This window comes from Tiliqua scincoides, chromosome 8 (genome assembly GCF_035046505.1).
Source record: "Tiliqua scincoides isolate rTilSci1 chromosome 8, rTilSci1.hap2, whole genome shotgun sequence".
Classification (NCBI taxonomy): Eukaryota; Metazoa; Chordata; class Lepidosauria; order Squamata; family Scincidae; genus Tiliqua; species Tiliqua scincoides.
The window spans coordinates 46749522-46776348 of NC_089828.1; the positions used below are offsets into that span (position 1 = coordinate 46749522).

The following is a 26827-nucleotide window of genomic DNA, read 5'->3' on the forward strand; positions in this document are numbered from 1 at the left end:
AACTTTTCGGCTTTTAGGAAGGCTGGCTGTATGTAAGGTGATGGGGAGCAAGAGGGCCTCTGAGCATGTGCAGAGTGCATTCCGCCGGGGCAGTGTTTTGTTTGCAAGACTGCACCCAGGGAGCCTCCCCCCTCCCCCCCTTGGGCCCTGCGCTCTGCTGGGGGCTTTGCCCGCCCCGAAGCCTCCGCCAGCCTCTGAGTCACTAAGTGGAAGCAGATGCCACCGGGTGGGACGCCGGAGCTGAGCCGCTTCGCCTCCTCGGCGCCTGGAGTCGGTAAGGGGCGCCCGGGCAAGGAGCGGGGACGGGAGGATCTTGCACGGGGAGCCGTCGGGGCTGCGATCCCAAGTTTGCCGGCTGAGCCCCGGCACCGGTTGGGTGGCTCAGAGGGCATGCAGGGCGAGCACAGCCAGTGGCGTAGCTGAAGGGGGGCAAAGCGCTAAGTTTTGCAGGGTGCCTCCCCTTCAGAGCCATTCCGGACGGGGGCGTGCAAAACGGAGGGGGCGGGGCACGCCCCAGGGAGGCTCCCTGCAGAACTTCGCGCTTTGCCCCCCTCCAGCTACGCCACTGAGCACAGCCAGCCTCCCAGATCTTAGCGGGTCTTCGTGGGCTGATGGAGCCCCGGGTGGGTCTGGCTTGACTTCTGTCCCCGCCCCGTCCCAAAACCTGAATGGTGAAGCCCCCCCTTCTCTCCTCCCCCCCCACCCCCCCACCCCCGCTTGCCGGCTCATCTCCTGGAATTTCCGGGGATCGGGTTACCCAGCCCTCCTCCAGACGTTGCAGGCGAGCTGGACCAGGCAGGACGGGGCGGGCAGCCCTGAAGAGGTGAGTAAGAGGCACCCCCCACGGTTCTTTGGGATCTGGGGGCTCCCTCCTCTCCCATCCACTGCTGGACCGATGGTGCAGATGGATCAGAGGCCATTGAAACCCCCCCCCCCCAATCCTTGCATCCTTCCCTATTTGGGAGAGGTCCTGAGGCCTGTTGGGATGGAGCCTGGGCTGGGTGGGCTGCCCCAGTCCCACTTCTTATATATTCACTTGGATTCATGTTATATATATAATCACTTTGATTCTCCCAGAGGAAGAACTGCATAAAACATCCTCAAGAGCCCTCAGCAGTTTTGTCCCCTTGACTCTGATGTGGCAGTGCTGGAAAGAGGACATGTCAGGATCCTTCCGCGCATGATGCAGACCTGGGTTTGGTGCCCACAACCGAGAGTTCCCTCAATAAGGAACTGTAGCTCAGTGCTTTCCACCAGGTGCACTTGAACGAGTTGTCACATTCACACATTGCGTATGTAGGTGCATGCTCTAAGCATCCTAGGTATCCACCTAAACCGATGTCATGTGGGAAGTGGTCTTGGGTCTTGGGTAGCATTGGGGGTTCTAGGAATCCCTTCATTCCCAGAAAGTTTTCCAGCTGAGAGGCGGGGTCTGGAAACTTTCTGATCAGACATAATTCAACAAACTGCAACAAAAATTACAATTATATGCAGAAGCCGCATTTTTCTCTTGGAGGGTGAACTGGACACCCCAGTGAGTTTTGGGGTGACCATCAGGAAGCCTGAAATTGGGGAAGGGGAGAGTCAAGGGGCCATTAATTAAATCCACAAGTCTGATCTCTAACTCTTCCCCAAATTTAGTTAATTCATGCCCTGCCTTTAACATGAAACAAGCCTGTGCCTTCCAAAACAAGACTACATAAAAATAATGATGAAATTAGCAATTATAAAGCGGCACCTATGAAACCACAATAAAAACTAGAGGCCTAGTTCCTAAAGCCAGATGCAGTGTCTCTCAATGATTGTCCTCCACCGTACCACTTCACATGGTCCACCTGTTTGAAGTTCTGTGGAAGTAACTGGTGATGACATAACTGCTACTATGTCATTGGGTTGGGAGACCAGATGCAATGCACTGAACACCAGTAAGAGGCTCGGGGTGGATGGGAGGGCTTTTCTGAGCACGGAAAAGCATGCTTTGGAGCTCTGCCCACTAAGCCAAGCCTCCTACTGCTCTTTGTTGTGTTGCGTTCCAGATCTTGCTGCTGGGCAGCAGGCGTCCAGGGTCCCACGAATACCACCGGACACCACCTCAATTATCACTGGTGGTACCTGTACCACTGGTTGAGAAGCACTGCTTTAGGGACAGAATAGAAATGTTTCGACTTGCTGCTTAAAATGACCAAAGAGAGGACCAAGTGGATCTCACTGGGGAGTACAATGCAAAATAAGGGGCAGCCACTGAGAAGGCCCTTTCCCTATTGCCCTCCGAACACATCTCTGTCAATGGCGGGCTTGAGTGTGGGGCCTCTGTGGCTATTCTTAGTACTAGGCAGATCAGGATAGGAGGAGGCACTCCTTTAGGTGACTTAATCCTGCCCTTCTCACTGTACCCTTCTCCAGACACTAAGGTGTCATCACTAATGAGTCCTGGGTTTTTCTCCTCCTCTATAATTCAAACACCCAGTCTGGTTTCTCCTTGTTACCCCCTGTTGGTGTAGGGACTCTGTGTCTTTTGCTACTCATGCTGGTACTGTTGCTTCAGCAGCACAAAGAATTTGGGGCCGTGGACTTGAGTTACATTCGGATTTGTGGATTTACGAGGATATAAAGCCCCCTCCAAGGATGAAAACCCCTGTTCTTGTTGCAGGGGTCATGCAGCCTAAAGCCTGATGGTGGTATGAGCTCAAGAGGGAGGGAGGAGGGAGGGGAGAGTAGCAACAGGGAGGCACACCACCATTCCAGAACAGCTTTCCAAATGTTTCTTGTTTACAGGTGTAAACAAGTGGCCTGAGGTCACTGCACCCATCCTTGAGTCCTAATGATGAGTGTACTTGCTCCTGTCCGGAGGGACCGAGTCATTGCTGAGCTGCCACAAGTAAGGGGGCCAAGAATCCCTGGAGTTGTGGGGAAAGTAGTAGCTATGCTTATGGGGCTAGGATCTCCCTTGCCAGAACAATAGGTGTTGTTTGGGCTTGGCACAGTCTGGTCCCGTTCTGTTTCACAGCAACGTGAAATTTCTGGGAGAGCTTGCCTGGTGGCTTGGGCTGATGTGTCCTACCATTTCTTTCCTTCTGATCCTGGAGAGGCAGAGGAAGCAGTGGCGGACTGGGTGTGGGCTAATAAACTGAGGCTGAACCAGACAAGACAGAGTGTTAGTGGTCAATAGGAGAGCCATCTTGGATTAAATGGCACCCACCTTAGATTTAGTAGGGTAGGGGTATGAAGTGGTGGGTGCCTTCTCAGGGTGGAGAGAGAGACACAGCCAAAGGGTTCATTGCAGGGATAAGGAATTTATTGCGGCCATGTAAAACACAACTCCTTCACGTTGGGTTTTGTCCATAGTCCTTCCCTGTGCTGTCCTAGTTTCCTTCTTCCAATATGGCTTGCTTAGAGCTCTCATGGTGAAGGGTTACCTAGTAGGAAGGCCTTGCCCAGTGGGGAACCCCACTTGGACTGGACTGGACCAGGCCTCTCCTCTGGTGGGACTCCAGGGGGTTGGGGCAGGCTGCCCCAGACCTAGGGCGCAATCCTAACCCCTTATGTCAGTGTGTTCCAGCACTGGCATAGCAGTGCCAATGGGACGTGTGCTGCACCCTGCAGTTGGGTGTCACAGAGGCCTCCTCAAAGTAAGTGAATGTTTGTTCCCTTACCTTAGAGCTGCATTTCCCTTATGTCAGTGCTGGAAAGCACTGACATAAGGGGTTAGGATCGTGCCCCTAGAGAGATAACAGGGGGCTGGTGTCTCTCAGTGGGTGCCTAGGGTTGGGTTCCCCCCTCTCACCACCTTACCTTTGCTCCTTCCTCTTCTCCCTTCTGAGCCACTCTCTCTCTTGCTCTTCTGCTATCCCAGCATCTTCACCCTGCCACCCTTCCCTCTTTCTTCATCCCTCTCTCTTCCACTCTCTTCTTCATTCCAGGCTTCCTCCTCCAGGCCTTGCTGCCCCATTCCCAGCCTCCTCACCTTCCTCTTCCTCCCTCTTTAACCCTGCCTGCCTCCCCAAACCCCACCTCTCACCATCACCTTGCTGGCCCTGTAGTTCCCATGGCTCCCAGTGATAACATCGCTGCGGCCTCCTTGGGAACTCCCAGGCGTCCCAGGCAGTGATGTGCATGAAATGCAGTGCGAGGGTGGACTCCAAAGTTGGGTTGTAATTCTGATGTATTATTTCACTGTTTCTATGTTTAATTTGTGAATGTTTATTAAACCATAATTATTTCTGTTTTATTGTTTTGCTTTTTAAAAATGCTTTTATTGATTATGGTTTTAATGTGGCGCAAGCTGCCCGGAGGGGCCAGGCTGCCTGGATATATAAAAAATTAAAACATTTAATTTAATTTGTCTGGGGCAACAAAAAAAGAAAACCTCTGGTTGACGCTTTCTGGGTGGCCTGTGCTCCAGGCCTACCAGCTTGTCTGGGCTGGCTCAGCGGCTGGAGAAAGTTGAAAAACATTTGCTTCTTTCGGGTTGTTTTTTCCCCCCCAGTGCTTTACCAAAGAGGCAGCCCTACATGCCAGGAGCTCCTTTCACTCGAAAGTGGTTGGTCTGTGTCAGGCCCAGCGCACAGGCACAGTAGGGTAAGTTGTGCTGGCCTGCCGGGGAGAGAGGGAGACACGAAAATAACTTTGCAACAGGCTTTTAGAGAGACCACAGAGACCGCACGCCTAGAAACCGTTCACAGTTCACAAGGCCCTGTCCTGAGCAAGCTCCCCAGTTTAATTCTCCACACAAGCATCCAGGCTGCTGTGCCCATCTTTTTTCCCCCCGCTCAATGGAGCAGAGAAGTCTCCACTTGGAGATCGGTGTGCTGGAGCATGCCTAGAGTTGGTCATAAGGCAGGAATGCAGTTGGGGGCGGGGAGTGTGGTGACTCTTCCTGCTGGCATAAAACACTCCCCACATCAGGTTGCTAGCTGCAATCTCTAGAGCAGTGTTTCTCAAACTGTGGGTCAGGACCCACCAGGTGGGTTGTGAGCCTGTTTCAGGTGGGTCCCCATTCATTTCAATGTGTATTTTATTTTTTATATGTTAGACTTGATGTTACCATGGTGTGTGGCTGCATTTGGGGAAATATTACAGATCTGTACTTTAGCCTGTAATATTTAGAACAGGCTACTGTGTATGTGCTTTTAACAATTGTAGTCAATGGGGCTTACTTCCAGGTTAGTGTGGATAGGATTGCAGCCTTTGGAATGCTTCCGGAACTTTTTAAAAACAGATCAGCAACTGCTTGAGAGGGTTAGGAAGGTTCTTCTTTATTTTAAAATACATTTTTTAAACTTATTGAAAACTTTAAGTTTACTTACTTAATTTATTTGATTTTGTCATATGCCATAAAATTTTCCTGCTTGATGATGTCATTTCTGACCATTACATCACTTCCAGGTTAATGACATAATTTCCGGTGGATCCTGACTGATTGTCATTCTAAAAAGTGGGTCCCTATGCTAAAACGTTTGAGAACCACTGCTCTAGAGAAGGCAAAGGAAAACTACAGCGTGTTAGGAGCAACCCAAAAAGCAGTGGTCTGGGGCTTGGGTTGTATTAGTGTGGCCTGTGCACAGTCTGTCCACGAATGCCTCTGGGAACTCACAAGCATGGTGTGAAGATGAAGGCTTCACTTGTGTCCCCAGCTGTGACATGCAGTGAAGTGAATGGCTGGGGAGGCATTTGTTGTGGTGCTGCTCCAAGGCTTTCTGAGGGCTGCTTAGAAGCCACAGCACATGCACAATCACAGGGGAGGCTGGGGCTATTTTTTATTGGAGTATGACAGGTGATGTGTATGACAGGTGGAGTATGACAGGTAATGTGCCTTCCTGACCGCACATCCCTTGTCCCCAGCACTGGGTGCCTGAGTCAGATTGCCTCTGCACCCTGAGTGTTGGAACATCGCTGGCCAGAAGGTTCCATCTTTTATGGCTCATAGCCCTTGATAGACATTTCCTCCTCCCCCCACTCAATGATTTTGTCTGCATCCCCTTTTAAAGCCTGTGGCCATCACCACACCATATGGCTGTGAACTCCAGAACAAACTCCAGAAGCATTGTGTGAAGGAGACCTTCTTTTTGTCTGTTCTGAATCTCTTGGCCATCTGTTTTGTTGGGTGATCCTTAAGACCTATTGAGTTCAAGCTGAAGAGATGGTGGGGATTTGGCTTGTTGTTCACAGGTCACCCACAGAATCATTATGGGGACAGAATGGAGCTAATCTGGAACAGGCAAGGAATCCCTGATTCAAACCTTACCCCAGCTAGGAGTTTGTTACATTGCCTTATGCAAGTCTCTCTCTCCCTCTACTCCAGGCCCTCAATTGCAATAAGAGGATCAGTATTGGCCTACCTCACAGGGTAGTTGTGAGGATTACTGAGTTAAGCACTTTGAAATCTTGACACGTGTTCAGTAAATGTGTAGTTTTACCATAGGGTGACCACCAGCAACCCCCTGATTCCAGAAGTGTTTGCTACTCACAAAGGTTACGTGGGGATTCAATTCTGAGCGAGTCTGCCCCTTTTCACTTTTGGTCATAGTCCCCCTACAGAGAAGGAGCTGGAGGAAGATCTAATCCATCTCATTTCTCCTCAGTAGATTTAAAATTTCCAAGATCATCGTGGTGGGTGACCTCTCTGTGGGCAAGACCTGCTTGATCAACCGGTAATTCTTGGGAGACTTTGAGAGGGTTTCTGGGCAGCTTGGAGGGGCAATAGTTAGTAGCAGGAGGATTAGTTGGTAATGGAGAATTCCCCCTGCCATGAATAAAAATAAAATAAAAATGAGTGGGCAAGATTGAGTTTTGGGATGAGGAAAAGATAGACTTTTTCCTCTCAAGCTGAATCATGTTCTGGCTTATATATTTTTTTTCCAATGTTGGATATTGCCTTTTCAATCACAACAATCCAGTATGAAAACCATAATGAGCTAACAAGTGTGGAAAAAAATGTAAACATAGTTTTCGAAATCTGACTGCTAACACAAAATAGTCTCTGTAGCCATGTGAGCTAGAAACTTGGTTTTCAGGGTATGTTTTGCTGGGGGAAGTAGAGCTGTGTCACAGCTCCTCTGTGCAAAAAAAAAATTCTGGTCTAGAGGGTTGAGCCTCCATTTGCCTGAAGATAACATCCGAAGGTCGCCAGTTCGAGGTCACCGGCACCGTGCGACCTTGAAGCAGCTGACAAGCTGAGCCGAATTAGCGTGGGAGGATGGAGGCCAGAATGTGCGGCCACATCAAGAACGAAACATCTGATTGTTGTGCTTTCTTGAAAGATAGAACCTTTCTAATTGTAAAAATCCCTGCGGGGATTTAAATTGCCTGCCCATGTAAACCGCCTTGAATAAAGTCCGAGGAGAAATCTGAGGACCTAGAAAGGCAGTATAGAAATACCTGTATTATTATTATTGTTTGGTAGGTTTTTTTTTACATATTACAAGCACAGGGAGCCCCTTGCCCTCCTCCATTCGACCGGGAGCAGAGTGGGTGGAAGCCAGATTTTGAGTGTGCTCTATGCTTTCCCCAAACAGGTTTTGCAAAGACACCTTTGACAAGAACTACAAAGCCACTATTGGCGTGGATTTTGAGATGGAGCGCTTTGAGGTGCTAGGAGTCCCCTTCAGCCTGCAGCTGTGAGTGCCCAGCATCCTGGGTTTGCACCTGCCCTTGGGTGCCCTTTTCTGAACTGGTGTCACTCATTGATAACACCTGCTGGGAGGAGAGGATCTGTTGCGCTGGTGTTGTTCCTGGGCTAACACACGACCCCTTTCACTGTGTTGCAGGTGGGACACTGCTGGCCAGGAGCGCTTCAAGTGCATTGCCTCCACTTACTATCGAGGAGCACAAGGTGAGGAGCTTGGAGGGAGTGGGGCTGGGTGTACATACACAAACTGTGGGAATAGCATGGGTGCCTCGTTCACTTGTCCCCATTGTTCTTTTGGATTGTTGATGACAAATGCATCACAGATGGCAAAAAGAAATGCTTGGGCTTGTCTTTTGTGAGTGTCTTGGCAAGCCTGCATTAGCAACCTTTAGAAGCAACACATTGAACACTGCAAGTAGCATCCCCACTGGTGTTTTCTACAAGTTGGCAACCTTCAGTCTCAAAAGACTCTGGTACCGCGCTCTGAATAGTGGTTCTGGAACAGCATCTAGTGTGGCTGAAAAGGCCGATTCGGGAGTGACAATCCCTTCCACACTGGGAGCAAGTGCAGTCTGTCCCTGGTCTGTCTCCCTGGCTATGGGCCTTCCTTCTTTGCCTCTTAGCCTCAGAGACTTATTGGAAATTCTGTCAATCACATAATGCTCCCTGGTGCATTAAAATGTCAGGTTCTAATGACTTTTTCCCCATCCTGTTTCTCCTGCTGGCCACTAATATTGGGGGAAGGCAAGGTTCTTGGGAGCGCATACCCTTTCTCTTGCAGTGTTTAACTCTTCTGTGGCTCCCCTCCTCTCTCCACAGCCATCATTATTGTCTTTGATGTGAATGATGTGGCATCTCTTGACCACACAAGGTGAGTGATCCAGGGCTAGACGAGTAGGGAATGAAGCTGGTTGAGACGGATCCTTGGCTGGGTGTGATATAGGGGTTGATGGTTATACAGCTCAATCCTAGGCATGTCTGCTAGAAGCAAGTTCCATTTATTTCAATGTGACTTACTTCCAAGTAAGTGTGTGTAGGATTGCAGCTTCAGAATGTGTTATATTGTTTACCGATTGTATCTTATTTTCCCTCTTGGCAAAAATCTAAGCAGCTATTATTTCAGGAAAAAATACGCCAAATTCAGGGAGTCAGTCCTATGCCCCAGTTACGCCAGTCTGATCAACTTAGGATTTCGCTTTTCTCATGGTGTATCTTCAGACGTGTCTATCATAATCACAACACTGGCATATCTGTAAGGATACCCCAATGCAGGGGTGGACAAACTTGCTTAATGTATGAGCCACAGTTGATAAACTTCAGATGTCTGAGAGCTGCAAGAGAGATGCTTGAGAGCCGTAATATTTAAGAAGCATTTAAATTATTCAATATATTTACTTACCATAAACATTAAACACATGTTTTATGGATTCCAAATTTATAGCTTTGGATTCTCAATTTATACCTGGAAGGTGTCTGTAGGATTGGGTTGTATATGTATTAATAGTGTCCCCTTCTACCTACTAATCTCCTGCTCTCACAGGCAGTGGCTGGCAGATGCCCTGAAGGAGAATGATCCTTCCAGCGTCATCCTCTTCCTCGTTGGCACCAAGAAGGATCTCTGTGTAAGTTGTGGGGAGGAAGAACTAGGACTCACTGGGACTCTCTGTCTGGTATAGAGGGGGACTTATTCACCCATTTCTGCCCAGCCCACCGGTGTACACCTTTGATCCCTGTTGCATATATGGGCAGAAATGGCTTAAACTTTAGGAAATAATTCAGGATGCTCATGAGGCCAGGTTGCTGTTGACCTGTCCAGGTCATTCTCCCCATCTCCTCCTTTAACACTTTGTGTCAGGAAAAACCCACAGGTTCTCATATTTCCCAGCATGCTGTGCAGGCCTACCTAGCTAGGTACTGCCCAGCTAGGGCTGCGCCTCTCCCCTTGCGCCCTCCTGAGCCTTCCTTCTTTCCCACAGTCACCTGCGCAGTACAGCCTTGTCGAGAGAGATGCCCTCAAGGTGGCTAAAGAGATGGAGGCTGAATATTGGGCTGTCTCGTCTCTCACAGGTAATCATCTCCCTAACCTTAGGGCACCGCTGAAGTGGGGCACTTCCATGTTTGGGCTGGGGGGCCGGTGTGGAGAGGACCAGTGCTGTCCAGCTATGTGAGCAGCCAAGTTCACTTTTACAGACACAGTCTCCTCCTCCTCCTCCACCATTGCCCCAAGTATTTGCTTGGCTTCTACCTTCCAAAAGTGCTGCTAGCCACCCCGGGGTCTTGTGTGCAATGGTCCTGTGCAGCTGCCCCATATAAGACAGATAATTGGTCCCACTGTACTCATTGGTGGAGCCAGAGCAGGGGACCCTCCTTCAGCTCACCCCCTTCTCCCTTTCCTCTAGGTGAAAATGTTCGGGAGTTCTTCTTCCGGGTGGCAGCGCTGACCTTTGAGGGTAGCGTGATGGCAGAGTTGGAGAGGACCAATGCCCGCAGGATTGGTGACATTGTCCGTAAGTAGCCCTGCTGCGTGAGAGCAGCCAACCTGGGATCCTTTTCTTGCAGGGGCCTTTAACCAGAACCCTGGTGATGCTGCTTCTGTCATAGGGCCATGGTTGGTCCTGTTGGGCCTTGTAGACAATGCTAAAAAGAATGCTGAGTAAAATGTTCCATGCTAAGAAAAAAGTACACACTGCACTAAGAAAAGTTGAACTCAAATTGTGTCAGTTTTGCATATTAAATTTAAATTAATACATATTTGCATATTTTCCTATTTGCTGCAAAATTCTGCAGTTTTTCAAACAATTTTGCATACTTTATTCCACTTAGGCTAGTCAAGGGGAAGGGCAGACTGCTGTGTGGGGCAATCACAGGAACTCTTCTTTAGTCACCCCACTGACTTCTGGGAATGCACCAGGCATGGCCCATGTACTTTCAAACATGCATTCATAAGGACTAGCAACTTAAAAAACAAAATTGATGGTTGAAAATTTTTAAGAAGCAGAATGCGGCACCAAGTACCACTTCCTACTGTACTGCAACATACATGTGCCCTGTGTGTATGTTATAGTGAGTGGGGCACAGGGTTTGCCCGAGAAGAGCAGTGTCAGAGCTGGGTGCCAGGCTGCAAAGTCTTAGCTTGCTCTGTCTTTTCCAGGGATCACCAACGAGGAGCGGGATCTGTACCTGACTGAAAAGCGACGGCGGGCCAAATGCTGTCAGTGATGGAACCTGCCCAGACAGCAAGGAGCTTGGCTCCTTCACTTGCTAAGATTTCTGCACTGAACTCATTTCTGTACCAAAGGAAAGCAAGCCTGCCTCCCTGCCCCCCTTCAGGCAGCCCCAGGTTTCTACAGGTGAGCAGTCAAACAGAAAGCTTTCTGTTCTTGTGGAACATCACTCCCTGCCGGGTTATGGGGCAGACTGGGAAGAGGTACTATTCTGCCTGCCATCCTATGTGGGCCCCTGTTTGCAGGACATGGCAGAGTTTTGGGTCAGGATCTGCCTTGCAGAAAAAACAGCATGCCTGCTGAACATCACCTCGTCCCCACCTCGGCTCGAATCCACTTCCTCGTTCCCTTGTGGACTCAGCCCCTTGTGGTCTCTGCTGCTGCTGTTTCCTAGTGGTGACCTCACTTCCTGTACCGGTACGAACAAGACCTGGTCCTTGCATTCCAGCTGGCTGGCTTGGCCTGGCCCGTGACTGAAGGTTCCCATTCTGTCGGGCACCAAGTCTTGAAACCCTTGCGAGCTGGCCGCCTGCTCTAGGAAACAGATTGCAAGTGCCGAAAATGGGCTAGTCTCGCTGGGGTGATGGCCGTCCAATGCCAAGCAGCCTCAGACACAATAAAGTTGAAATGCTGTGCTTTTTTCTAACTGCAGTGTCTTGTGTGTCCATGGCTGGGCCAGGAGAGGCAACTCCAATGGTTTTGGTGGCTAGATACTGCCGGGTGCCCCACCATGTCAGGGTCCAGGTGCACCAAGGAGAGGAAGCAACAGCTTCTCAGAAGGACCATAGGAAGCTGCTTGAGATGGAGTCAGAACCATCTAGCCAGTCTAGCTAAAGCTTGTCAACTTTGGCTGGTACTTGCCACTGACTTTCTCCCTTTAACTCAGGGGTGTCAAATATAAGGCCAGTAGGCCGGACAGGACCCCTGGAACCTATTTATCTGGCCCCAATGGTGGTTGATGATCCTCTGATTGATGATGACTGCTGGCTTTGCTGCTACGTGCTGGTGCTGAGTCCCCTTGCCGCCTTCTCTTTCTTGCCTCCCCAGCCAGCAACCACAGCAACCCCCCCTGCTTCCACACAATGATAAAACCAGCAGCCTCTGCCTTGCTCACTCTGTGTGCCTGTGTGAGTGTGTTAATCTTCCCCTGTGCTTGGCTGTTCCTGGCAGCTTCGCCTTGCCCTTCTCTCCCCCACCTTATCTCTGGCTCTCCCTGCCGGCCACACAGCTCCTGGGAAGCAACTGGCATCAGTTCAGCTCTTGCCCAGGCCAGGCGACTGCCCACAGCAAAAGGTTGGGGTTTTGCTGCTGTGCCAGCAGGCAGACAGAGGTGTGTAAACGAGGCCATGGGACGACTGCCCACAGCAAAAGGTTGGGGTTTTGCTGCTGTGCCAGCAGGCAGACAGAGGTGTGCAAACGAGGCCATGGGGCGATCGTTGGCACTTCAGTCCTCAGGATGAAACCAAGGCAGGCAAGTTGTGTCTGGGATGCCAAAAGAAATAGAAGGTGCTGGGGAGAGGGTGGGGTGGGTGAAGGAGAGAGGGACAAGGTCATCAAGAAGTGTGAAGATGCTTTTGTTGTTTGTATGATGGGAGAGGGAGAGGGAAAAGGGAAGCCTGCAAAGCCCAGCGACACTAGGGAATGCTGTTCTACCCCCATTGTCGAAGGTGCTGTGCAGTGAGCCATCTGTGGGGAAAAGAAGCTTAGCTATTCAGGCAGCTGGGCAGGCTTTTGTGTTCACTTCTGTGCGCCCTCACCAAAGTGCCTAGAATTTGACAGGCCAGCCAGTTGGAGAGTTTCAAGGCTTTTATCTCCCACCACTCTTCCCCCATCCCCCCATCAATATTTTGTGGCTACACAAGCCAATACAAGGTTATAAATGTTCTTGCCCTCTTATTTTCAATGGCTTAACTCTCTGTGGATTGCGGCCATAGTCCTAAAAGCATGCTCTCTAGAATAGCTTTTCTCAACCAGTGGTACTAAATACCACTGGTGGTACTTAAGGTGATGTCTGGTGGGACTCGCAAGACCCCCAGACTCCTCCCCACCTAGCAACAAGACCAGCAATGCAACAAGACAAGCAGCAGTCGGAAGCTCAGCAGACAAAGCTCCAGCATGTCCTTGAAAAAGCCCTCCTGTCCTTCCTGAGCCTCTTACCAGTGTTTGCCATGCTGTGTCTGGCCTCCCAATCCAGAGAGGTAACTGGCAATGACATCACTGCTAGTTACTGTGGCTAGGTACTGTGGAGGACAAACACTGAGAAATGCTGCTCTAGAATATTCGTATTTACTCCTGTGAGTCTGTGCCAGAGCAAGCCAGTCAAACTCAAAAACGTTTCCAGCACAAATTATTCTTTTTAAATGTAATCTAATTGGCTTAGCTTACAATGAGTAAGGACAGTGCTGAATAAGGCCACCATAGTCACTAACTACTACTAATCACATAGCCACTAACTGCTTTAGCTACTGTATGTGCGTGAAAATGACACACTAGCGTATAATTCAGGGGTGTCAAACTAGTTTCACGCAGTGGGTCAAATGGCATTCGTGGCACTTGGGGGGGGAAGCGGAAGTTACATCATTAAGCAAGAAATGTTGTCATAAAGCAGACGATGGCCAGAAATAAGCATTTTGTTCTCAAGCAGGAAGTCATTAGCGGTAAATGACAGAAGAGGAAATATGCAAATTTTGATAATATTTTCAAGATATGACCCCAATTATCATGCTGGGAGAGTACATAGGCTGCCCTTTCAGCAGCAATGCTTCTGCTGAGGCACCACTCCACAGCGAAAAGGTGCTCGTTGAAGTGACACATTGACAGAAGTGGTGCTGCTGAAAGGGTGGCCCGCAGGATAATTGGGCTCTCCCAGCACCTCGGCAACGTCTTCCTCTCACATCCCTCTTAGTATCCCCCTTCCCCTGTAGCCTTCTGGGACCACCTTCTGTTTCTCCCTCCCAGAGCCTCGGCAGAAATGGCGCTGCTGAAAAGGCGGTGCTGGAAGAGCCTAATTATCATGTGGGCTGGATAAAGAGACCGCTGGTCTTATGTTAACTGGAGATGTCAGGCACAGAACCTGGGACCTTCTGCATGCCCAATACACACTTCATGGATTAACCACCACCAAAATTGCCCGTAGAGCTGGTCGTTTATTGACTACTACATCATAGCTGGTTGGTTAGAGCCTCTTCTGTGTGTGAACTGGGGGAGCTGCTGAACTTCTCATCAGGCCTGAAAGCCAACCTCACAGCTTCATGGTGTTCTTTGGGGATGGAGCAGTGGTTCGGTTCCATAATACTAGGGTCTTGGGGCTTGGAAGCTCTTGGTTCAAGCAGGTTCGCTGAAGGAGCCCTGGAGTGTGTGCAGGTGTGCGAGAGTGTCTTTGTCCCTCCTTGCTACTACAGGCCTTGTTTGGTGCAGAAAGTCTGGAAGGAGTCCAGGCGGTGAGCGTTGAACTGGGGCATCAGGTGGGGTGGGACACAGTGGGCCCACTTGTAGTGGTCTTTGACCCAACGCCCACCTTCACTGTCTTCGATGCAGATGGCAGCAACACCTGGGGGAGGGAGGAAAAAGCAGGCAGCGCTGAGCACTAACCAAGGGGGAATAGCAGGTATTAGGGTACGGGAGGTGCCTCTGTATCTACAGTGGCTCCATTCCTGGACAGTCCGTGGATACCAAGAAACATGGATAATAAAATTCACTGTTTTCTGGCTCACTGGGGCTCCAAATGCAATTGCAGCCTTGCACCAGTTGTGTCCAGAGCTGTTCTGAGGCCCATAGATGTCACGTGCAGCCTTTATGGGCCTCAGAACGGCCTCTGGAGGTCTTAGAAGGCCACGTGGTTTTCAGCTGAAACAGAAGTGTCCTTCTAGGACCTCAGGAGGCCATTCTGAGGCCCATAGAGGCCACATGAGCCCTCCACAGGCCTCAGAAAAGCCTCGGAACACAGCTGTGGTCACCTTCAGAGGCTCCAGGTTGGGCCAAACCTGGCTCAATGTGGGTCTAAGGACCTGCGTTGAGATCTGTGGGGAGGGCACCCGGACGCAGGTTGTCTCTGTTGTCTTGTGTGCTCCGTGGGGCATTTGGTGGGCCACTGTGAGATACAGGAAGCTGGACTAGATGGGCTTTTGGCCTGATCCAGTGGGGCTCTATGTTCTTAATACAAAATCCACAGATAAGCTCAACCTGTATTTGCATCCTGGGCAATTGTGTCCTGGTCAAATGTATCGTGGTCATTAGTGTCCCTGGACACATCTCTTTGTATGTGTGTGTGTCCAGGTTGTTTGCATCCTACTATAACTGGGCAACAAATCCATGTTACATATCATAAGCCTCTTATCCCAGCCCTAATCCTGACCTGTGCATTTAAAAAATAAAAAAGTATATCTAATACAGGCATCCTGGTATCTGCAGATCTTTTATCCACAATTCAGTTATCCACAGATGCTGTGGTTATTCTGGACCGAGCCTGGGCAGAAACAAGGGCCTCCATGCAACCCAAAAGAGGCTGGAAGAAGCTGAAGAAACTGCCTGGAGTTCCACAAATGCAGTGAAAGCACTGCGCAGCAATGGGGCAAGTTACTGGGGGGCTTTGTTTTAAACTTCCTTGTTTGAAGTGGGTCCCCGGTATCCATGGTTTCTGGTATCTGTGGGTGTGTGCGTCCAAAATGGAACCCCACAGGTACCAGGGCACACCTGTATACATATGCATAAATTGGGACAAAAATATCCGGAATGGGGGAAAAAAAGGATGCAAATGTCCAATGCCGGGACACATTTGACTGGGACAATGTTGTCCAGTACACAATGGTGCTGTCACCAGAATAGCAGTGCGCCAAGCCAGGCTCCCCACATACCTGCGACCACTCCGCCTTGCTGTTCCACCAACCGGATGGCGGCTTGCATCGTTCCCCCTGTCTCAACCCACTGATCCACCAGCAAGACTCGAAGGCCTGGGGAAAACGGGGGGGCAGAGCAAGGGCTGTGTAAGTTTGCCAGCTCCTTCGCTCTGCTTGCAAGCTATTCTCCTCTCCATCCATACATGTCAATGCTGGGCCTTTAAAATGAATGGCCTGGATTGGTTGATCCAACGGGGGATGCCCAATGCCCAGGTTTGTAGGGTGAGGGATTAGACAGGCGTTTTGCCTGGGGACTCACCGGGCACGATTGCGTCGGTTCGCATTTCCATCACCTTGTCACGGGTGGAGTAATCCCGGTAAGGCTGAATGAAGGTCTCCACGCAAAGGTGTCCGGCTTTACGAATGGCCACAAAGCCCTTCTGGAGAGTGTTGGCGATGGCAGCCCCTGACAATGAGAGGAGCAGGAGAGGATGTGGTCTGTACTTGTTGATTGTGAGAGAGCCGATGGAGTGTCGTACACCCTCCACCATCACCCCAAAGGGTAAACCACTTATTCGGCTCTCTTCAGTTTAGAAAGTGTACATATTTCCTTTATCAGAGTCTTTGGCTTAGGACTGCCAACTTTTCTACTGGTCCTGATCCTGTGTCTTTAACAGAGGCCTTTCATGCTGAAGTTTAGCAAATGAAAAAATTTTCTGGTTGAAAAATGCTTCAGCGGCTAGCCTGGCATCGAGGCGCAGGAAATGGGCCTATAAATAAGTCAGTGATACTGAATGGCAACACTCATTTTGGAAGAGGACAGCACTGGGGTTCAGTCCTGCTTAAAAGTCATGCCCTATGACCCAGGAGAATCCTAAGAATTGGGAACTGGTCGTGCTTATTCACTGGCGAGGGAAATGCCCTCTGCACATGTTCCTGGCATTCCTGGAAGGGGGGCAAAGCATTTGGGACTGGCTCTGAAGGCAAGAGGGAGGGGCTCTTTACAAAGACATCCCTGCACCTGAAAAATTTGCCCGTCCCCCCTCCAGGAACGCCAGTGGTTTAGAAGCATTCATTTGTCATCATTCATGCCCTGACTGAACCCTGCCGTTGAAAATGGGTTCCAGGGTCAATTCAAATCCAGTGGGTGGGGGGAGGGTGATGAAGGGCATAGCCCCAAGATATTTACCAAGGATAAAACCCATTGCATCAATTCCAGCTACCAGGTTGATAACGTCATCTTGAAAAGGCTGGAGCAAGTCCTCCACGCAGTCCTGCAAGGCCTGGTGAGATTGGAAAGGGAACCAGTCAAGAGGGTCCTCAAGCAAAACCACAAAGATGCATTGACGAGATTGCCAACTGACCTGAACAATACTACTGACCTGGCCTCTGCTTCTGAGCCTGTAATAGTAGTTTGATCTGCACCAGTTAGCAAGTGAAGCTTCTCCTCATGGTTCAGGGATTTTTCTGCAGATCAAGGTGCTGTTAAGGCACAGGAGCAAAAGCCACTCAGAATGGTGGCAACTTGACTGGGTTGGTAGAGTCACTCTCTGTGACAGGGTGACGCCCTCCCTGTCATATCCATAATTGCAGGCTGGTGATAGAAAAAAAGCCAACTCTGCTGGAACTCTCCTAAGGAATTTGTGTGGTCTGAACCCTAGCTTGGTTTACTCACAAGAAAGTCTCAGTGCAATGTATTCCCATGGAACCCTACTCAGGACTGCTATATTAAAGGGACAGGGGGCCTACTCAGGGCCAGAACCTGACAAACATAGGCAGCAGGCCCCACAGTCCTTGGGATCGCTTGCTGTCCAAGATGTGCGAGAGGCCACTGAGGTGTTTCCCCAGCCTGCACCCCAAGGAAACTAATGCTGGTGCCCTCTAGATATGGGACAAGGATCCTCAGGGCTAGTCCCACATCAGATAGTTGAACTGCAGTCTGATTTTCTCACTTGTCATATTTTTGCATTCTTGCGTTCTTACTCTACCTATGGATGTAACATAAAGAATGATGCATTATTTAAAATAAAGGGGTTTTTTTTTTTTTAAGAGTTGTAAAGGATGTCCTGGCCCTTGGAGCACACAGCCTTATGTGCTTTCTGAGAGTGAGCCCAGGGCCAGCCCATCCATGAGGCCAACTGACACTGTTGCAGCAGGTTGGTGGAGTTGCTTTTCTCTGTCTGATTTCTTGCCTCCACTGCTTCTCAATCTGCTCCCTGGGTTGGAAAGAGGGACAGAGAGGAAGAGGAGCTGTGGAGGGGAGAAGAGTGCTGAGCTAAGACATGGGAGAGTGGGGTAGTGGAGGGTGACACATCATCGGGTAAGGAGGGCAGCATCTCACATGCTGCCTCAGGCAACAGGAGGTCGCGGGCCGGCCCTGAGCATGCCCCAGTACTGATGAGGATCTCACAAGTGATTCTGGGGAGAACATCTCAGATTACGCACTGATTCATTGCTGCCCCAAAGCTGTGGGTGCTGATGCTGTTAGGCCAGCCCTAGCCAGGCTGCAGGTCACTCGCACTAGGACAGGTGGTCTAAAAGCTTTGCTCCCCTCCCACCTTTGCATCTCCTCTCCAAATGTCCCTACTTGGTGGTGACAATAGAGGCGCGAGGGGTCCAGCCAGGCGTATTCAGGGCCCTTGACATTGGGTGCCATCAGCATCAAATACCAGCCCTGCTCTCGAGAGCCAGGGGGACATCGCAAGTCCATGATCAGGGGCTTGGAGGCCACTGGAGCGGAGCCAGCTGCAAGGGAAGAAAATCAGTACCAACAGGGAGAAATCCAAATCTTAGGTTCTGAGAGAGACCTAATGCATCCTGCAGTGGGGAGGGGAGTAGTCACAGAGGCCTCCTCAAAGTAAGGGAACATCTGTTCCCTTACCGCAGAACTGCATTGTAGTTGCATTAGCGGTGGAATGTTGGGTAGGATTGGGCCCAAACAGAACTGCCAGGGCCAGGGCCATCCATGAGGCCAATTGAAGCGGTCGCCTCAGGTAGCGGAATGGCAGAAGGTGCCCACCTCCATCCACTCACTCACTTCAGCTGATCTTTCGCCTCCCACTTCCTGGATTGGAAAAGGAAGAAGCGGACACAACAGAAGTGTGGAGGAGAGGAGTGGGCCCGCGTGCCAGAGGAGCAGAGGCTGGCACATCATCAGCTGAGGGGGCAACGCTCATCATGCCACCTCAGGCACCAGGAGGTCTTGAGTTTGCCCTGCTAGCTACTCAGGGAGAATGTATGAGCAAATGAACATTGACAAGGTGCAACTGGAAGAAATGGAGAATGGCTGGCAACCTTCAGTCTCGAAAGACTATGGTATAAGCCTACAGCACCCAGTATTCCCAGGCGGTCTCCCATCCAAGTACTAACCAGGCCTGACTCTGCTTAGCTTCCGAGATCAGATGAGATCGGGCATGCGCAGAGTCAGCTTGGTAAAAAGAAAAACCTAGGGCCAGGAGAAGGAGATGAGTCTAAGGGTGCAATCCTAACCCCTTATGTCAGTGCTTTCCAGCACTGGCATAGCGGTGCCCATGGGACGTGTGCTGCATCCTGCAGTTGGGTGTCACTCACGGAGGCCTCCTCAAAGTAAGGGAATGTTTGTTTCCTTACCTCGGAGCTGCATTGCCCTTATGTCAGTGCTGGAAAGCACTGACATAGTTGTTGGCAACCTTCAGTCTCGAAAGACTATGGTATCGTGCTCTGAATAAGGGGTTAGGATTGCGCCCTAAGAAGTCTACCAAGACATGAAAAAGAGGAAGGAGGAGATCACAAGATGGGCAAATGAAAAAGATGGAATAGATGGAAGCAAGCTGAGGGGAGGAGATTCGGATTGTGTTAAGGCTTGAAAAAATAGGGGTTTAGAGTTACCAACTTCTCAACTACACCCTGCTCCTGAAACTCTAGAAGTGGCTTGTCCCAGAGCAATTAGCAGGAGAAGGCTATTCCCAATGTCAGGAAAAATGTCACCTGCTGATTCCTGCCGTTTCAAGTTGCTTTTTAATGTGGAGCTACAGAAGGTGACTGAAAAGTTGGCAACCAAGGGGACCAAGGGGAAATAGAGCTGGAGGGAAACCTCATCGAGGGCTTAGGAGCAGGCAAAGGAGCTGGGCTAGGGTGGGTCTTAATTTTGGATTTGAACTCACCAGACAGATCTTGGACGGATCTTCTACCCTGGCTTGTCTCCTGTAAGGACCTTTCGGGGACTGTTTAACAAGCAAAGAATGTGCTCTTTTGCACACACTCACTATGGAAACCTTCTGCACTTTTCCTCGAGTCTGGCGAGCGAAACCTCTAGGTCTGTAAGACCCCTTTGTTCATGGTCTCGTTCCCTCGCTCCCTTCCCCTCCATCAGTCTGGATCTCTGGGAAGCAGTTCCAAAAAAACTCCATGTGATCATGCTGGTGACCATTCACATGGAAGACTCACATGTGGAAAACACTGTCCTGGGCTGGAGATTCTGTGTTTTGGGAACTCCTGAGCTACACTCCGGCTAGGTAGTTTCTGCCTGTGGATCTTTCCTGAAAAATTTTAAATGTTCAAAATAACTTTACCCACATAACTAGAAGAAGAAACCCCAATTTACTATGAGAATAACCGAGCTCTCCAGACTCCCTTGTATTCTTTCCCCTGCCCTGTCCAGCAAGCCCTGTACCTGAAACAAGAGGCTGATGGAAGAAACCGCCGGGTCCTTGTGATTCTCCAGGGCAGAGCCCGCTGTCCCTGTGCAGGCCTCTTGAACACACAAATACACACAAATACACACACACACACACATACAAATGCAGGCACATGCAACCCTAGTAGGGGCCAAACTGCTACCAAGGGAGGGAGGGCTCTTGGCCACAGACAGTAACAGCTGGGGAAAGTCCAGCCCTTCACTGGCAGAAACCCAGGCTCAACCTTGGCACTGACAACTAAACTAGTCACAATTAATTCAGCAAGCTGAGTCCTGGAGGGAGAGAGGCCAAGGGGGCTGAACACCCTCCCCCAGTTAAGATCAACTAAGAGGACCCTCTTCAGAGGCCCATCACCAGAAAGAGAACCCAACAGAATCCTTTTCCGCCACGGCCTGTTATTAGTTAAGGGGGGATATTTTTCAGTGTGATTCCTTGTTACAGTTTAGGAACTTCAGAAAAACTGACCTCTCCTGGCATGTTTTTTTTGGGAAGAGGGTGACCAACTTTTTCACTGGCCCCTGTACCTATGCTTTTAATGGCCTTTGAAATAACATACGTAAGACAGGAAACAAGTACCATTTGTGCAATTCCACAGCAGCTTGATCCGCAGAACTTCTCAGGTGACTGTGCTTGTCTCCATGTCCTGACTAGTTTTCACCTGCTGATGTTTGCTGTGAAAGACACAGGAGCCATTTTTCCCCAGTCAGTTGGCAACCCTGCATCTTGTGATGGTGTGTGCTGAAAGCTAATTACATGCCTGGGATGAAGGATTTCCTGTTGTTTGTTCTGAGCTTTTCATTCAAAGCTGGGCAAAGAGAGAGAAAAATGTTGCCCCTTGAATGTCCAATTGAAATGCAGTTATTAAAAACACAGGAGGAGCCTACCCAAGAAAAATAAATGTGAAAATGCTGAAGCATTAAAAGATCACTTGGGGGCGCTCTTGGCCTTGCTCTTGGAACTGAACCGTGCTGGATTAATTTCCATGACTGGTGAAGCACCAGAAATATACCTGACAGGTACATATACATGCAGAATATTCTGTTGGTCAGGCTACCCAAAAAATTATGTCTGCCCCAATATTCTGCCATAGGACACTTGTCCGTCCGTCCCCTCCACTAAGTATCAAAAATATGTACAGGACAGCTTCCTATACAAGGAGTCTTTTCTGATATTTATATTATTTTTATTTATTTTTCACATTTTTATACCACCCTTCTTCCCAGGAGCTCAGGACAGTCTACATAGTTCCTCCCTTTTCTTTGGCCCTCACAACAACCCTGTGAGGTAGGTGAAGTTAAGAGATAGTGACTAGCCCAAGGTCACACTCAGGAAGCTTCATCGCTGAGCAGGAATTTGAACCTGGATCTTCCAGGTCTAAGTACAACTCCTGAACCACGACACCATCTTTGCCCAGGATATCTGGGACTGCTGCTATTGCTGAGCATGCTTCCCAAACCTGTCAAGTATACAGTGGTGTTACTAGGGTATGCTTCACCTAGGGTGCGATGCCACTGCGTCACCCCCATGATGGACCTCCTTCCATGCAGTGGGCATGGCAATGCCCTGGGTGGTGAGCATGGTGATGCACCTTTGCCCTGGTTTTTTGGCTATAAGCTTTGGTAGAATATAGATATTTCAAGGTGGTTTGTTTCATTCCATTCAGCATGAAATTACGCTTCAAATGATATATAACATGATGGTATTATTCAAAAATACCAAGATTTAAAATTTTTTGGCCAGTAATGGTTTCCCCCACCCGTTGCATGTCACCCAGTGTGGTCTGCACCCCTGCACCCCCTAGTTATGCTGCTTTCTCAAAAGTTGCTCCAGCTGCAGTCTGATTTACAAAGAACATGTGCAGAGGTTCATTTGCAACCCCTATGGCAAAATTTGAAGCAGAAAGCCACAGAGGTTTACCCTCAGGAATGCGCAATGCAACAATAGTCACCATTGTCAACCATGATGACATGTCCCAAGAACCCACCCACAAAACTGAAGGTTGCTATAGCACCCCCACCCTCTACTAAAGGTACAAGTAGCAAAAGGGCAGAACTTCTTGGAATTGCAGCACCTGAAGTTCGAGGACCCATAGGCCACTCAGGCAGACACACACATTCAGGAACTATATCAGGGGTGTCCAAACCCCGGCCCGGGGGCCACTTGCAGCCCTCGGGGGCTCTCAATCCAGCCTGCAGGGAGCCCCCAGTCTTTAATGAGCCTCTGGCCCTCCAGAGACTTGCTGGAGCCCATGCTGGCCCAGCACAACTGCTCTCAGCATGAGGAAAACTGTTCGAGCTCTCACCTGAGCTATGGAATGAAGGCTCTCTCCACTACTTGCTGTTTCATATCTGTGATGCAGCAGTGGCAGCGAAGGAAAGGCTGGCCTTGCTTTGTGCATGGCCTTTTATAGGTCTTGAACTACTGCGAGAGCTTCATTCATTCATATAAGTTCCATCTCTAATATACATTCATTTATGTAAATTTATTCAAATTTGAAATGTAAATTAATTCTTTTTTTTTCTCCCAGCCCCCAACACAGTGTCAGAGAGATGATGTGGCCCTCCTGCCAAAAACTTTGGGCACCCCTGATCTATATGACCACAGCAGAGGAAGGATAGAAAGATAGCTCCCTTGGAAGAGGGCTGCCATGTGCCACAAGCACCCAAGTCTCTCCATGGCAAAGGTTTGAGTTCCTGCAGGAGAGCTCACTAGCTGTAAGAAGCCCTTTGACCAGGAGAGGGAGCTGCTGTCTCAGCACCTAGCCACAACAGGAACTGGGGAGAAGGGTTTGAACCTTGCCCTCACCAGCAAGGCATTTGCCTTTTGCATGACTGACCAGAAACAACCATGGCAGGCACTGAAGAAGCGGGGAGGCAGGTCTAGAACCCACAGCAGTCACTCTGCAAAGCTGCTCACCAACCAACCTCAGTAGGAGATAAGCAAAGAGCATCCCATGTGGCACTGAACATCACTGCAAACAGACACACCTGACTGGGAGGCTGTACCACGTGGACCATTCAGCAGGAGCACTACATGGACCACTCACTGGACTGCTGGGATTGGGCTACTGAAGCATCCCATCCATCTAGCCACACCCACACAATCCCTCTGAATCATAGCTGCTACCCTGGCATAGGTGTCCCTGTCTCCCTGTAAGCGTCTACCTCAGTGGTTCTCACACTTTAACACTGGGACCCACTTTTTAGAATGAGAATCTGTCAGGACCCACCGGAAGTGATGTCATGACTATGCTGCAATCCTACTCACACTTACCCAGGAATAAGCTCCAGAGACTATCATTATTAAAAGCATATGCATAGTAGCCCGTTCCAAGTACAGATCTGTAACATTTCCCCAAAGGCAGTACATATCATGGGAGCATCAAGTCTAATATATTAAAAATAAAATATTGAAATGAATGGGGGACCCACCTCGAAATTGGATTGTGACCCACCTAGTGGGTCCTGACCCACAGTTTGAGAAACACTGGTCTACCTCATTGATCATAATCAAAGAAGCAAGCAGGGCAGGAGGTGCAATGTTCTGCTATTTCCCTATGGGGAAATATTCCCTATGGGGTTAACCCTACCTGTAGAAATGGTTGGCAACCTTCAGTCTCGAAAGACTATGGTATAAGCCTACAGCACCCAGTATTCCCAGGTGGTCTCCCATCCAAATACTAACCAGGCCTGACCCTGCTTAGCTTCTGAGATCAGACGAGATCGGGCATGTGCAGGTTAACAGTTGCAGTCACCCCTACCCGCACCAGCTCTGTCATTGGCACTGCATTTTTCCTGTATCAGAGACATGTCCAACATCTGAAGAGGGGTTTGGATGTGGTGTGTAATGACTCCCTCTTGTCCTGCCCACGTCTGTCGCACCTCCCTCCCATGTTACTCCCCAATCACTTCGTTTTGGCCTCTGCCAGTGAAATTGTGCCAGCGTCTGGCCTATGGCTGAGCCAGTGGTGTCCTTAGAGGGGATGCAAAGAACTAAATTTTGCAGGGAGCCTCACCACAGTTTCAAGCGGTCCTTCCCCGCCCCTTTGGAGCCATTCTAGGCTCCGAAGGGGAGGGGCCACTTGACCCTGTGATGATGCTCCCTGCAAAGCTTACTACTCCTTTAGCTACGCCACTGGGCTGAGCTATATCACTGTGGAGTTCTTACAACGTTGTGCTGATGTCCGTGGCACATCCATTGGCAGGCAGACCTCTATGGCAGTGGGGCTTGCACATGGACATACAGTGGCATATCTCAAGGATAGGATTGGGGTGTAAAAGGCTTGGGGCTCAAGCACAATAAGGAACCCCCTCCTCCTTCTCTGCATGTATTTTCCTACTCCAAGATCATTCAGGCAACAGGCCCTCCTGTACGTCCCACTGCCAGCAGAGGTTTGGAGAGTGGCCAGATGCAAGAGGACCTTCCCAGCATGGCCTTCAGCCTGTGGAACTCCCTGCCCCATGAGGTTTCCCTGGCATCCTCCCTGTCAATGTTTTGACATTAACTTTGTTTCAGCGGACCTTCTCTGCCCTCCTTTGAGTGTGGTGTTTAGGCCTTTCATTGTCCCCCTTTCTGGTTTGACCTTGGTTGATAGGTTCTGCTGCTGGATCAATTGTTTTAATGTTTCCGTAAGTTTCCTTTAATTGTCATGATTATTTTTAATCAGTACACAAATGGTCCCCTTCAGAGTAAGACCGCTTCCAGATCTCCGAATCTGGCAACGCTTTTGCTAAGCCTAACTGGGCATTAAATGCACTGAGGTGGTGGTGATAGTGGAGTCTCTCTGGGAACCGAGTACTGCTTTAATCAGCTCAGCTGCCAGGGTGAGTGTGGGCCAGGCAACTCCTGCCAGAGGCGCGCCCCCCCCTCCCCTCAAGTCCCTTTCAAGGAACCAATTTACAATTCAAATCAGTAAGCCAGCCTAGTGGGGGTCCTGGCTAGGGGAAGAAGGAGCTGGGAGTCTCTTCTTGGGGCTCTTGGATCAGGCAGCAGCTATAGCAGGAAAGAAATGGTGACAACTTGTAAGTTGTGGGGTGGAACGCTGGGAATTAGCTGCGGCAAGGGTTTGCCACATCACAGAGCCCACAGTTCTTGGTTTGAGGGCAGCTGAACCTGGACTTTCTCACTATATTGGTTAAGGAATTACTTTGCCAGGATCAGGTAGCTCAACATTCAACTAGAGAAGGAGATTGTGATCTTAGCAGAATCCAGAAGACATAGTTGACCCAGTCTGCACCTTGCTAACACCTTCTTCTGCCCAGGCCTCAAAAAACTGCACAGAAGATAATGTGAAGGAGCAGGTCCGCAGCTTGGGGGTTCTCCTGGATCCACAGCTGCTCCTGGAGTCCCAGGTGGCGGCGGTGGCCAGGGGAGCCTTTGCTCAGCTTCGGCTGATTCGCCAGCTGTGACCGTACCTGAGCTGCGTGGGCCTGGCCACAGTAACCCATGCCCTAGTGACATCTAGATTAGATTATTGCAATGCTCTCTACATGGGGCTGCCTTTGAAGACGGTCCGGAAATTACAACTAGTACAGAACGCGGCTGCTCGTGCGGTTTGACTCTGTCAAGCTGTTGCTCCGGCAGCTACACTGGCTGCCGGTTCTGTTCCGGGCCCAATTCAAGGTGCTAGTTTTGACTTTTAAAGCCCTTTATGGCTCGGGTCAGGGGTATTTGAGGGACCACCTCCTTCCCTACAATCCTGCCCGTGCTCTTAGATCATCTGGGGGGGCCCTTTTGACTGTGCCGCCACTAAGAGATGTGAGAGGGGCGGCGGCCAGGAAGAGGGCCTTCTCGGTGGTGGCCCCTGAACTGTGGAATACCCTCCCCTTAGAACTGAGAACTGCTCCCTCGTTGCCAACGTTTCGGCGTGGACTGAAGACCCTTTTATTTCAAAAAGCTTTTAATTGTTGATAGGCTGGCTGGTGTTCTTGCTTTTATATGAAAATCCACGGGGTTTGTTTGTTTTTAGATTTTTTTAATTATTGTAAATTGTTGTTAATGATTGTTTTTAATGTTATATTTTTTAAAGTGTTGTAAGCCGCCTTGTGTGGCCGTTGGGCAAAAAGGCAGGGTATAAATTAATAATAATAATAATAATAATAATAATAATAATAATAATAATAATAATAATAATAATATATTGTATATTGGCAACCTTCAGTCTCGAAAGACTATGGTATCGCGCTCTGAAAGGTGGTTCTGGCACAGCGTCTAGTGTGGCTGAAAAGGCCGATTCGGGAGTGACAATCCCTTCCACACCAGGAGCAAGTGCAGTCTGTCCTTGGTCTGTCTCCCTGGCTATGGGCCTTCCTTCTTTGCCTCTTAGCCTCAGACTGTTGGCCAAGTGTCTCTTCAAACTGGGAAAGGCCATGCTGCACAGCCTGCCTCCAAGCGGGCCGCTCAGAGGCCAGGGTTTCCCACTTGTTGAGGTCCACTCCTAAGGCCTTCAGATCCCTCTTGCAGATG

The 26827-nt window shown here is 49.7% G+C and overlaps 2 protein-coding genes and 1 pseudogene across 4 annotated transcripts; 1 reads left to right on the plus strand and 2 right to left on the minus strand.

Moving 5' to 3' along the window:
• The first annotated feature begins 229 nt into the window (after window positions 1–229).
• RAB34 (RAB34, member RAS oncogene family) lies at window positions 230–11623 on the plus strand. 3 transcript variants are annotated; one of them, XM_066635727.1, is made up of 11 exons: window positions 230–274; window positions 2776–2878; window positions 4487–4578; window positions 6582–6650; window positions 7515–7616; window positions 7767–7831; window positions 8447–8498; window positions 9168–9249; window positions 9604–9694; window positions 10027–10134; window positions 10779–11623. In XM_066635727.1, the coding sequence occupies exons 2-11, from the start codon at window positions 2822–2824 to the stop codon at window positions 10844–10846; spliced, it is 786 nt and encodes a 261-aa protein (XP_066491824.1). In that variant the 5' UTR covers window positions 230–274; window positions 2776–2821; the 3' UTR covers window positions 10847–11623. The 3 variants fall into 3 exon arrangements, with proteins under 3 accessions (XP_066491824.1, XP_066491826.1, XP_066491825.1); XM_066635729.1 differs by having other exon boundaries at window positions 6585–6650; XM_066635728.1 differs by lacking the exon at window positions 230–274 and adding an exon at window positions 770–823.
• A 2623-nt stretch (window positions 11624–14246) lies between these two features.
• LOC136659317 (adenine phosphoribosyltransferase-like) lies at window positions 14247–18580 on the minus strand. Its single transcript, XM_066636453.1, has 6 exons — window positions 18568–18580; window positions 18274–18431; window positions 16876–16969; window positions 16006–16152; window positions 15705–15800; window positions 14247–14401 (listed from the first exon to the last, which is right to left on the minus strand). Exons 1-6 carry the CDS (start codon window positions 18578–18580, stop codon window positions 14247–14249), a joined length of 663 nt encoding a protein of 220 aa, XP_066492550.1.
• A 426-nt stretch (window positions 18581–19006) lies between these two features.
• On the minus strand, window positions 19007–19126 carry LOC136659547 (5S ribosomal RNA; annotated as a pseudogene).
• Between the last annotated feature and the right edge of the window lie 7701 nt (window positions 19127–26827).

Coding starts and splice junctions, on each gene's coding strand:
- RAB34 (XM_066635727.1), top strand. CDS start 2,822: ATGATGAGTGTACTTGCTCCTGTCCGGAGGGACCGAGTCATTGCTGAG. Junction 2,879..4,486: donor TCATTGCTGAGCTGCCACAA/GTAAGGGGGCCA, acceptor TTTCCCCCCCAG/TGCTTTACCAAAGAGGCAGC. Junction 8,499..9,167: donor GCATCTCTTGACCACACAAG/GTGAGTGATCCA, acceptor CTGCTCTCACAG/GCAGTGGCTGGCAGATGCCC.
- LOC136659317 (XM_066636453.1), bottom strand. Junction 16,970..18,273: donor GCCTCTATTGTCACCACCAA/GTAGGGACATTT, acceptor CAATCTCACCAG/GCCTTGCAGGACTGCGTGGA. Junction 15,801..16,005: donor AACCGACGCAATCGTGCCCG/GTGAGTCCCCAG, acceptor CGTTTTCCCCAG/GCCTTCGAGTCTTGCTGGTG.